General features: G+C 33.5%; 1 protein-coding gene across 3 annotated transcripts in view; it reads left to right on the forward strand.

Annotated features, from left to right (window-relative positions):
* Positions 1-13,362, forward strand: part of NIPBL (NIPBL cohesin loading factor) — a 197,574-nt gene that overhangs the window by 129,129 nt on the left and 55,083 nt on the right. For all 3 annotated transcript variants that reach the window (XM_040262351.1, XM_040262349.1, XM_040262350.1), the window contains exons 11-16: positions 1,833-2,015; positions 6,405-6,602; positions 6,845-6,916; positions 7,013-7,102; positions 8,695-8,798; positions 11,788-11,874. In XM_040262351.1, coding sequence (XP_040118285.1) covers positions 1,833-2,015; positions 6,405-6,602; positions 6,845-6,916; positions 7,013-7,102; positions 8,695-8,798; positions 11,788-11,874 — 734 coding nt within the window. The remainder of the gene's footprint in view (positions 1-1,832; positions 2,016-6,404; positions 6,603-6,844; positions 6,917-7,012; positions 7,103-8,694; positions 8,799-11,787; positions 11,875-13,362) is intronic.

The raw sequence follows: 13,362 nt of genomic DNA on the forward strand, positions 1-13,362 counted from the left end.
AGTTATAATGTTTCATGTAGTACAAAAAGAACGAATTTCCATCTTTAAAAATTTTATACAAATCTTCATTTGTATAAAATACAGCAATTCCCAAACTATACAGGTGGTATATCTGTAAGTGAACATAAGAAATTGTGAACCACAGAGTCAGAAATCACTTAACTGACCATTTCATGTACATACTTAATATTATAGATCATGTAGAAAGGGGAAAGTATATACTGGAAGACATGATCCTTCCATCAAAAAACCACATATTTAGTGAGGTGTTCAGTGCATTAAGAACTTCTAAATGAGATGAAGAGTATGTTCACCTTGGCACTGAAGATAAGGATCCAAAACTGAAGTTGATTTTTTTTTACCTCTACTAATATTCTAGAAAGTAAACCTCACTGATACAATAGTTAAATTAAGAAAGAGCAAAGGAATATTACATGATTTGAAAATGACGTATATAAATTAAGTTCAACATTAGTACGTCACGATTCTAAGCAATGAAGTCTTTGGGATTTTACTAGTCATGAATTTTACATCTTTGTTGGGTAAATTGTTGCTATTCATGTATATTGACGAATAGAAGTTATCAGTTACTGAAATAACTCCTTCATGATGAATAAAAGGATTATTTGTCATTTGAGACTGATAGTTTATGTTTCGTCTTCTTAAATTATTAGTGTTGTATATTCTTGTGATGTTTAAATTGTCTTAACCAGTACCTATTTATTTTTGGAATGATTTATATTTAATCTTTACATAAGCACTATTATCATTTGAATGTTATGGTCTTAATGTTGATTATAGTTACTAATATTCCTGCTGTAAACCACTAAGGTACTCTTTGCTCCCAGTTCTTAAAATTTAGGTAAGACATCATTTTTATACTTCCAGTCAAAGATTTACATGGGTAAGTAAAGTAAGTTAAAATTGTCATCTTTAGTAGTCATCAAGGACAAATTATCCTGAGTAAATAACTTTTGCTAGTTCTACTTTATTTTTAAGCTCTCAACAGGATGTTAAGGATTGATTTCTTCTTAGCAGCTATTTGTTGTTTGTGTATATGTGTGTAGGATTAAATAGTAAATATTATGTTAATAGTTCTAATAGTATTCTTTATTCTTTCATGGAAAAATATGAGTTTATTTCGTAACAGATTTGAATTTACCCTTTTCAGTTGACATTTATATTTTAAAATGCATTTTTCTGTTTATCTTGCCTTTCATGTTCCTGTTATCTTCAGTTAAACACATATTTTGGTTTAGCAGTTTGAGGAAATTTTCTGTAATAGTAAAGGTATTACTGTGCCTCTCATAGACAAATATAGGTAAAAGCATATGAAATCTTGTCCCAGACACCATACACAACCACCAAGATCATATAGAAGAAAATGAGGTGACAGGTATCCTCTCCAACTCTTAACATTTATATTGAGGGATGTAATTACTTTCAAACTAACTGCTCCAGAACTCTAAAACAAATTTGAGTGCTACCAAGAATGTGAGGTATACACCCTACTACAGATACACCTGAAAATGCAAGTGGGTCTCAGTCAATGCAGACAAATGAAGGTGCTAATTATATCAAAAATTGATGATATAACTACCCTCTATTGCTATGATAGCAAGTATCTATTTTAAAAGTTGTTTATGATGATAATATGTATAAAAACTGCATTATCAGTTTAGGGTTAAGACTAGTTATAAATATGGATGTGTTTATTAAAATACAAATGTAACTTAGAAAACTTACATAATTAATATTTCATTTTATGTTTTAACAGTTAAAATTTCCCTTTTATCTTCAGATTTATGTTTTTTCTTACCTTTTATTAATAGGTAGTATAGATCAATCAGTGTTAAAAGAATTACCCCCCGAACTTCTGGCAGAAATTGAATCCACCATGCCACTTTGTGAACGTGTGAAAATGAATAAACGCAAGCGTAGCACAGTTAATGAAAAACCAAAATATGCTGAAATCAGTTCAGATGAAGATAATGATAGTGATGAAACTTTTGAATGTAAGTATCAAATAAGTTCATTATTACTTTAGAATTAAAAAGCAGATTGATGTATTTTTTTCATTTATAATTTTTTGGGTTAGCAAGAGAACAGTGATATTAATAAATAGTATAGCAAGTTTTTACTTTATACTTAAAATATGTGTGAAAGATGAGATCAGTTGGCACCAAGAAAAAAAAATTTTTAATGAGTTATAATTAGTGTCAGATAACACAGGTATGTTTCTGTATGCATTTAGCAAACATTTATTGAGCTCCCACTATATCTTAGGCAGTGAGAGTAAAAATATAGCAAGTATGTGACCCCATCTTTGAAGAATCTTCAGTCTAATGGGGGAAGTATGTAAACAGTTGAAGTATAGTGAGGAGTACAGCAATGATAATAGTAAATCCAGGGTGCTGTGGGAGCACATTGGATTAATTGGATTGGCATCAAAATTATACTGGGGTTCAGAGAGCGCTTACTGGAAGAGGTGACACTAGAGTTGAGTCTTGAAGGACACGTAGGAGATAGCCAGATGAAGAAATATTTTAAACCATACTATCACTAAATTATGAATGGATTAGCCACATTGCCAGTTATCTGTGTGGTTTGGACCTGGCTTCTCCTTTTTGCCCAGCTGTGTCCTGGAATTCCTCCCTTGTTTCACTGTTTTCCAGAGCTGGCTTCTTCACTACACAGCTACCTCTCTACAACACTGTGATCACCTGTCTTTGCACTAGACTTGCTATACCTCGCCTGTCTTCCTACTGGTCCACTGAAAAAGTTCTTCTCTTTTATCCCTATCTTCCTTCTACTGGAGCAAGAGAATTGAGCCTAGCCAAGAGGGGTCAGCAACCTTGTTTGACTTAAACGGCATTCAGTGGAAACAGACTATGGGAGATCTTCACTTGTGTGCCAACTGACTTAGTCATTATGACCAAAAGAAGTGGGAAGACCACCAGTGTGTTCTACCTTTTCCACCTAGTATCTGTAGATTGAGGTGTGACAAGCAAGGGCAGGAAGGACAGATGCATGCTGCCATTTTTAAATGTATTATTGTTGATGGAAGCCCTTCACCTCCAAAGTTTTTGATCAATGTTCATTTACTCTGATCTTCTCAATATTGTGAGTTCTTGAGCTATGAACAGTAGACTATGAATACTGAACAACTCTGAATACAGTTTTAAAATTGAAATAAAATACAGCAAAATTAATCTGACATTTAATTATATGTATAATTGTTATTGTATTATAATGAGATGTATTTATATGCAGTATATTTCAATGGCTAAAGCTAATACGTTTTTCTTATAATTAAATATTTTGTTTATATGGGGACATATGGTCTGGAAAGGGAGAGGAGAAAGGCGATCTGGTGGCCCAGAAACTCACTGCCCTTTATATACATACCTCTGCTTCACTTTCCCTCTCTTCCCCTAATACCCCATCCATTTCTAAAGGGAATAACTAAGGAGTTCCTTAATTGCAGACTGATTTCAAGTCACACTTCAACTCCAGTTAATTGAGAGTGGCTGCCTGCATTGCTAAGCTGATGAGAATTCTGAAGCTACCTCACAGTCAAGTAAAAAGGGTGGCATAATCAGAAAAGCCCATCAAAGGAAAACAGAAGAGAGAGCCTCACATGCCCCATGTTTGTTGTCATTGCAGCCTCTGTTCTCTTCTTTGCTTTCTGTGATGAGAGATGTTGTCTCATGGGAGTACATAATTTCATCTTAAAAGCCATGGACCTCATATATATGTCTGAGGATATTGAAAGCTAATATTAGTTAGGGAACCTGAGCTTCAACTTCTGCTTGGGAAAAGGGGAGTATCTCTGGGTTTTTCAGGAGATAGAATAGCTTCCTGGTTTTTGGGGTTTATTTCTGTACAAGTAACTAGAAAAGTTGACAGTGTGGCCACTGATTTGAGTGATGAAAGAATTCCAATTTGTAGCTGTCATAAACAGTCAAATTGTCATCATTATACCATAGCAAAAAGTTAGTAAAATGGAGTACAGTACAAAATGTGAAACTATTATGAGAACATAAGTGCCAAGCATTATGCTGCTTTGAGGGAGAGAGATGTTTACGAAACAAAATTTTATTGCAGTTCAATCAAATTGGTTTCCTAAAAATCTAAAACTAAGGAAATAGTTTTGTTGAAAGATAGGGGGAACTATTAAGGGTTAACTTTAAAAGTTGGGCCACACAGATATGGATAGTCATGTACAATTATAAAGTCACTTGATTGTGGGGGAAGAAGGAGGGGAGATCTAAGATGCTAAAGGGACACATAGGGGAAATTTAGAAAGGGAGCGTGGAAAACGCCCAAGTTGTATTTTACACACCCTTTTGAGTTCTGTTGGGTTCTTCCCATACTTTTTCCAAGATAACAAATGATATAAGAATGGACAGATTAATCATAATAAATTGGGGTCTTGATAGAACCTTGTTTCTATATACACTGTTTCATAGAAGTTGAATTTTTTCCCCTTAATTTGCCATTCTATTTTTTTTCCAACTTGCTTAGTTTAATGGATGTGAAACAGAAATTTCCAAGACCTATGAAAATTACCACCAGTACAGCATATTATTGTTGTTGTTTAGTTACTCAGTCATGTCCATCTTTTTGTGACCCCAGGGACTGCTGCATACCAGGCTTCCCTGTCTTTCAGCATATTATATCTACTTGCTAACTATAAAGTTTTTCAAGCATTTCTTACTCATAGAATTGAAGGCTTAAAATAGATTTCTTATGAAATTAAATAAAAACTCTTAAGTCATATTTGAAATCAAAGAATACTACTTTCTGAATGAACTCACTTGTTAATTATCATTCTTCAAAGTAAGTATTTCAGTGCTTTTTGAAAAAATATTTAGTGAATGCTATACATAAGCAAAAGGCTTCCCAGGTGGCACTAGTGGTAAAGAACTCTCCTGCCAGTACAGGAGATGTGAGAGACACGGGTTCGATCCCTGGATCGGGGGCATCCCCTGGAGAAGAGCGCAGCAACCCACTCCAGTGTTCTTGCCTGGAGAATCCCATGGACAGAGGAGCCTGGTGGGCTGTAATCCATGGGGTCACAAAGAGCTGGACACGACTTGAAGTAACTGAGCACGCAGAGACATTGCTTATCCACACATAAGACATTGGCACAGGTGTAGATAGAGTACATGAACCAAAGATTGGCATCCTTAAATATTAGCCAAGTAGAGGACTAGGGACTCAAGCAACAGTTTCTTGTGAAGAACTTGGGTATTGGTCATAGTTAAGGATTTAAAATAGAAGCAAGTCACAAGATAAGCAAAGGAGTCAGGTTCAGGACCACAGACTAGAAAGTAATTCACTGTCAGCAACAAGTGGTCACTTCAACAACCAGTGTATGATCACAGGATGTAGAACACATCAGTTCTCTATCCTGGTATTAACTTGGTATTGTTATATCCTAGAACAGATGTGCTAAATATTTTTCACTTGTATTCCTTCCAAGTCTCGCTGGACAGACATTTTTAATCAGTCTTTCTTGCTCAAATATGGTGCTTTGTCTCAGGGCTCAGAATTGTTCTCAACATTATGCTCTGGGCAGCTACTACCGGTTGATCAGAGTTGATGTGTCAGATGAAATCTGTTTGCCAGTTCTGCCTAGAGGCTCCTGTCAGTACTGGTGATTTTAGCAGAATGCTTATACCTCTGGAAGGATGGGGAAGGGATTGAAGGTAACATACATAAATATGCTTATCTAGCATGCATAAACTTAAAAGCTATCTTTTTGGATTTAAGCAAGTATATTGTTGGAGAACTGAATTCAGTGTGTGGGTATTTACAACTATACAGGTTTATTCTGTCTTTGTATTGGTAGCTCGTGATGTTAGGTTATCAAGTCTGTTGAATTTATAGCTATGTTGTGGGCTTAACTTGGCTGTTAATTGATAGTATACATGGTTACCCACATTCTGTAACAGTTGCTCAAAAGTTTACTTTTCCTCCAAACCCCACTTCCCACCAGCAATCCAAATGTTTTAAAGTGTTTCTGGTTTTTATCCAATTCTAGATAAAGTTTGTTTTACATGCCTTAATTAATCCTGAGTTTTAGATATTACTGACTCACCAAATATCTCTTTAAAATGAGCAGTGTTATTTAATTCCCAGAATATTCCTATCTATATTCATTAGCAAACCAAGTTCATGTAAAATTTTCTAAATCTAGATAAACGCTAAAATAAGTGATACCATTTCTGTACCATAATTTATATTTCTGGTTACTCAGAATGACTCAGAATTTCCTAGTCTCACACAAATGAAGATTCCACCCCCACCCCCACCACCAATGTGGTTCATTTTTAAAGTACAAGTTTTAATAGTCTTTTAAGTGAGGTAAATTATTTGTCATGGGGATTTGCTTCTAGCCTCTAGGAAACGACATAAAAAAGATGATGATAAAGCTTGGGAATATGAAGAGCGTGACAGAAGAAGCTCTGGGGATCATAGGAGAAGCGGCCACTCTCATGAAGGAAGAAGGAGTTCAGGTGGTGGTCGTTATCGAAACCGAAGCCCATCAGATTCTGACATGGAAGATTATTCTCCTCCTCCCAGCCTTAGTGAGGGTAATTCATCAGTGTCAATGGATTTCTTACATAAGCTGATGTTAAATTTAAGGTCTTAACTTTGAAGAATTTTTATACCTTTTTATGAGCTAATTAACAACTCCTAATTTTTAATCAAGACAAAAATTTGTATTAGCAGTGATTATTGTTCAAGTTTTTAATTAATGTTTAGGAAGAAAGTAGACATAGAAGTATTTTAGGTTGTTATTACTGCATTTCAGTATTTCTTTTTGTTCATTTAGTCGCTAGAAAAATGAAGAAAAAAGAAAAACAGAAGAAGCGGAAAGCTTATGAACCAAAACTAACACCCGAAGGTAACATTTTAGTTTGTCTTTATTCATAGTCATCAATTTCAGTTTTCTACTTGGAATGTGGAAGATTAAGTTTTGGATTTTTTTCTTCCTTTGCAGAAATGATGGATTCTTCAACTTTTAAGAGATTCACAGCCTCAATAGAGAATATTTTGGATAACTTAGAAGATATGGATTTTACTGCATTTGGTAAAATCATTTAAAATATATTTATTTACCTCTAAATATAAACTCAATTTAAAATATATTTATTTACCTGTTTGTTAAGCTTTCTGCCAGTTATTCTAGTAGATTCAGAGGGATGATCTGTGCTCTTAAGAAATTGAAACCTAGTGTGGCATCAAATCTAGTCTGTGTTACCAAGTAACTAAAAACGTTGGTATAAAATTCAAATGTGAAATTAGTTTAGTACTGATAGTGTTTTAAGAGTCCTGAGAGTATAGCTACCATAGTAGATTAGAATAATTAGGGAAGCCTTTATGCAGATGAAACTTGAGTAGGCCCTAGAGAAGAAGGGTACTAATAAAAGATGCAGAAATGAGAACCTACTTAATTTATTCTAAAAGACAATATTTACTGAATAATTACTGCTTGTCAGTAGTATGTTAAGTGCTAGAGATGCAAACATAAATACCCCAGCCCCAGGCTTTATGTATGTATTACGTACATATTCTGTATCCAATATGGGAAACAAAATTGTAAAGCAATTAGAATACATAGGGTTAATGTAATGTTGTGTTACTTTTATAATAATATATATGGGTCATACCTACAGATGTAAAAAATGTTAGGTTTATTTTTTTAAAAAGCTGCTTACATTGTTTAGAGCTGCTCTCAACAATTTTATGCCACTTTCAGTAGATAAAAACACTAGTGCCTAATTTATACAAAAACTAGATGGAGTACAATAATTCTAGTATGAGTACATCTGTTTAAAAATGCATTAAAAGGTATATTACCTTTATTTTAAAAGTATTTGGTTTTGTGACAGTTACTTGTGTAAGTATCATTAATGCTTTCCCTGATTACTTAGAATATCCACGTCATCATTTCTAAAACTTTAGAATTGTGTGCTGGAAAACTGTCTTCCATGTCACTTAAGATCCCAACAAGAAGTCATATGACATTCTCAACTTAAGATAATTTGAGTAGTTACTTACAAAGAGACCAAGATTACAAAGATAGGGGCAGAATAGAGCGGAAACCCAAAGTTAACAGTTTTGGAACTGTTACCATACCTGTCCCCAAAGGAGCAAGGGTAAAGAGAAGTCAATAGAACTCAGTCAATAGGAAAAGAAAAAGTTTTAGAATAGGTTGCCTTGTAAAAACAAGTGTTCTTTTGGTCAGAGGACATGAGCAGCTTGAGGAGACCTTGCAAGGAAGGAGTCAGGAATATAAACACCCTGACCTCACTCTCCTTCTCTTTGATCTTCTGACAGGGCATCCCACTGGCTGAACCCAAACAGAAGCCAGAGGGCATGGGAGACTGTTGATGTAGTCCATACAGGTCAGCCTGCTGGGGCAGAAAGTTTGCTTGAGAAGGGTCATAAAGTAGTAAAGATAAGATATATATCTCCTCTTCCCATCTTAGTCAGAAGTCTAATTGTAATCTTTGTCCTCTTTTATTCAGGGTTTGCTTGAGGTTTACAGAGGCCTCCTAGGATATTATTTTTGTTTGTTTACATCTATTTGTATATATGCAGAAAGTTTATTAACTAAAGCTAACTATTTTTGAGCTATTTGTTTTACCTAAACTATGTATGTTTGAATTGGTTTTTCAGGTGATGATGATGAAATTCCTCAGGAACTGCTCTTAGGAAAACATCAGCTTAATGAACTTGGCAGTGAATCTGCTAAAATTAAAGCAATGGGTATAATGGATAAGGTATCTCACTAAAATAAAATTTATAAATTTACTTACTATCTCATGTTTGAAATTAAAGTTTTAAAGGTAAATTGCAAAGTTTATATAAAGTAAGTAATGATGAAAAGACAATTCATTGTTTCTTTCTGAGAATCTGACAGAATTATTTCTTCAAAAAATGACAAGGCTTGAATCAAAGGCATATTCTGCAAATTATTCTAAAGAAAAATCATATTTTGCATTCAAAGCGACACAGTCCTGGATTTTTTGTCACTATTTATTTTTTCATTGTCCCAAATATTTAAAGTATTTAAATGCAGAAATACACTAAATTTTTCTTTGACATTTCCTTTTAGTCATTTACATTATGAAAGAGTTAAGCCATGGTTTTAACACAGTAATTGTTGGGGGGTTTTTTGGTTTATTAAAGTATAGTTGATTTACAATGTTGTGTTACTTTCTGCTGTACAACAGAGTGATTCAATTATACATCTGTAGACATTCTTTTCCATTATAGTTTATCACAGGATATTGAAAATGGTTCCTGGTGTTATACCTTATTCTTATACGTCCTATATTAATAGCTTGCATCTGACAATCCCAAACTCCTAATCCTTCCCTCTCCTACCACCTCCCCCGTGGCAACCACAAATCTCTTCTCTGTGTCTGTTAACACATTAATTGTTAATAAGTACAGAATCTCATTTTTGTAGGCTTCATAATAATTTCTGTGGGTTGTCTTTCCTATGAGCTCTCTGTTGCCAAGTAGTCTCATTGCACTAATGGAATAACAGAAATTTTTTTCCTTAATAATACTTCAAACAATAGTGATAGCATCAAGGATTGGCTTCCCATAATCTTTATGATCCAGCAGTCACCTCCTAAACTACAGCATGCTTATTGTGCAAATACAGTCCAAAAAAATCCTCTTCCCTCCTAATCAGCCTCCTCTTTTACAAAATTTTCTACTCTTAGTCTGTAGTGTAAAGATGATGATTTGTTCTCCAAGCATAGTAAAAGATTTAATGAACGATTATATTTATCTGAAGAATTTGTTTTCTCAAAAGTTAAACTTATTTATTTAGTTTTAAAGTAAACTGGGAAATATTTTAATATTCTCTCCAAAGTTAAAATATCAGTTATTCATTTGTATTCATTTATATTAGTTTCAGGAGTTCAGTGTAACAATTCAATATTTGTGTGTATTGGAAAAGGATACAAAGTAAATCTAGTTAACATCATGGCCACACACAGTTACAGTTGCATTATTTTTTTTTTTATTATGAGAACTTTAAGTTCTATTCTCTTGACAACTTGCAGACATAAACCATAGTATTGTTACCTATATTCATCATGCCTTGCATTACATTCCCAGGACTGACTTATAATTGGAAATTTGTGCCTTTTGACCATCTTCATCTACTTTACCCACCCCCACTTCACACCTTTAGCAACCACCAACCTGTTCCTTGTATTTATAAATTCTTTTTTTCTTAAGATTCCATATACAGGTGAGATCATATGGCATTTGTTTTTCTCTGTCTGACTTATTTCTGTTAGAACCATGCCATCAAGGTCCATGCATATTGTTGCAAATGACAAGATTTCCATCTTTTCATGGCTAAATACACACACACACACACACACCCCACATTTTCTTTATTCATTCATTTATGAGTGGACACATTGGTTGCTTCCATGTCTTGACAATTATAAATATTGCTACAGTGAAAATGGGAATGCATCTATCTTACAAAGTTAGTGCTTTTGTTTTCCTCAGATATGTACCTAGAGGTGGAATCACTTGATTATGACAGATTGATTTTTACTTTTTAAAAGACCCTCTATACTGGTTTTCCATAGTGGCAGCACCAATTCACATTCCCACTGACAGTGCCAGAAGTTTCATGAGTTAGGATTTTAAAGCTATACAGACATTTCACATGATTACCCAAGAATTAATGTACTATTGGTTCACATTGATATTACTGTGTGCAGTGAGGAATATATGGATTTATTTTGTATATGCAAATATGGCATCAGTTTTCCGAAGTGTCAATGCCGCCTTTAGGTTTTATGTCATAAGTTCTATAGTGTTTCTATTTCCAAAATATATATAATGTTTCTATTAGCTAGTGTTCTATTAGCTAGCTATTTAAAAAAGTCCATTTACTGAGTATTTTCAAAGCATGGATAATATACCAAAAGATTCAGTGGTTTAATCTATTGTGAAATTATCTAAAACAATATATTTGGGGGAAATTTTTTCTATACACCAGTATATAAAGTGAAGTTGCTCAGTCGTGTCTGACTCTTTGCGACCCCATGGACTGTAGCCTATCAGGCTCCTCCATCCATGGGATTCTTCAAGCAAGAGTACTGGAGTGGGTTGCCATTTCCTTCTCCAACACCAGTATATAAATAAAGAAAATATACCTGATGTCACTTACTCTGTTGATCCTCCCATATTACTTTTCTGACTGATTCCATTGAGAGTCCTAGCTACATGATAGGGACCTAGAAGAAGACTTAGTCAAAGGAATGGGTAATAGTTGCTTCCTGGTAGAACCTCTACAATGACTACTAATTTTTTAAATACAGAAAACATTATTTGTAAGAAATTAAATAGGTGTTTTTAAAAATAAAAAATCAACAGATGAATATTTAGAGTGTGTGTGGGTGCCTCTGTGATCATATGCACGTCAGTGTCACTTTCACAGAGCAGAGGGCCAGAACAAATTGTCCTAACTAGCTATATGGTAGGATTTGCGTTAGAAACATACATATATGCCCATTCTGTTTGCTGTTCTTTCAAAAATAAGTAAGTAATTCTCTACATAATTCAGATCTGAGTGGAGGAGCTAAATGAGAAAATTTTATTTTTCCACTCTTTGAGCGAGTGTTAATGCTATATAATCCATAAGCTAAGGGGAATAATTGTACAGAATATTTCTTAAATAATTTACTATGTTTACCAATGATTGATAAAATAATTTTTGCTTCTGTTTAGCTTTCCACTGACAAAACTGTGAAAGTCCTAAATATCTTGGAAAAGAATATTCAAGATGGGTCAAAGCTCTCTACTTTGTTAAATCATGTAAGTTTAAGATCTGTATTGTTAATTTTACTCTATTAAATTGTATAGTTTTTCATAAGCAACTTTGATTTATAGGGAAAATTCCAAAATTTATTAACTTGAACTTGTTGCCACTATTTACTAATTCACATTTAGCCTTGCAGTTATAATTTGATTCTTAGTAGCTTAAAATTAATGTTAAACATTATCAGTTCACAGCTTTGATATAAATATGGTAACAGATGTAAATTCATTCAATTCAAAGGATCATTCTTTAATCTTACATTATGCTTTTCCTTTTGTAAGTGGATGAGTCTTTAAAATGTCTTTTCATTTATAAAATGTTGGTAGGAAGTAATTCTTTTTCTTGACCTTCCCTGGAGAACTAAATAGTTGGAAACCATATGGTGATTTCTTAATGTATCCTAAAATGTTGATCCTTATGTATTATATTTATATCTAGCTCAAGTGTTTGTTGAAAGGATGTTTCCTCAATTAATTCACGTAACCATGGTATAATAATGGTTTGTATAAACCAGGGTCTGCCTTCCTAACCTTCATAGCAGACTTTCAAAACTGTATGTGCATTTGAATTGATTCTGGTGTCTCTTTAACAATTAATAAATTCAAACACTAATGCTTATAGGAATTTAATGTAAGAGATAAGAATTTGGGAATATTTTTAGTGAATGAAATTTATTTTTAAATGACTGATAATAAAAATAGTGTAGAAAATTTTTGAAACAGAAAAAGGTCCAATTTTCATCTAGCAAGAAGAACTGGTAGCAAGTATTATTGATAGATAATACTTCATTCTCATATATACATACATAGTATATATGTTTAGCACATGAGCTGGATTATATCTCAAAATATGTCTCTTGATATATCTTGATTATATCAAGAAAGGAAGTGTTCTTGATGTTTTCAGAAGGCACAGGAGTGCTAAGTGATTTACATGGAATTTAGAAAAGTAATCTCAGGTGGTATTTCTGTGGTTTATTAAATATATCCGTATTTTTCCAGTGCCCTTTAAAAATAACTTTTGAATCATATAAACCTAAGGGGATTAGAGAAACTATAGTGACAGTATATTGGTTGGCCAAAAAGTTTGTTCAGGTTTTCCCATACAATATTACAAAAACCCAAATGAACTTTTGGATCAACCCAATACTACATCTTTAGTCTTACAAGGTGTGTGTGTTTGTGTGTGTGTGTGTGTTTAATACTTTAGCAAGAAACTGTGGTAAATAGCAAGAGTCTAGAGTTCAAAGTTCTGGAGAAGTTGCTGAGTCGCTTTTAATGAAATTGTTTTTATTCCTGAAAACCTTAGCATTTTAGTGTGTTGCTTTTAAGCCTTAATGTTTGACATGAGTGATGAACCTCCCTAACTATTCCAAATAACAGTTTCAATATCAAAGAAAAGATATTTTATGTTACTTTTTTAGTGGATATGTAAGTAGTAAAATGAAAGAAAGCTAGAGATGTGGAGTTTTTTGGCCTTAGTAT

This window comes from Oryx dammah, unplaced genomic scaffold (assembly GCF_014754425.2).
Source record: "Oryx dammah isolate SB20612 unplaced genomic scaffold, SCBI_Odam_1.1 HiC_scaffold_20, whole genome shotgun sequence".
NCBI lineage: Eukaryota > Metazoa > Chordata > Mammalia > Artiodactyla > Bovidae > Oryx > Oryx dammah.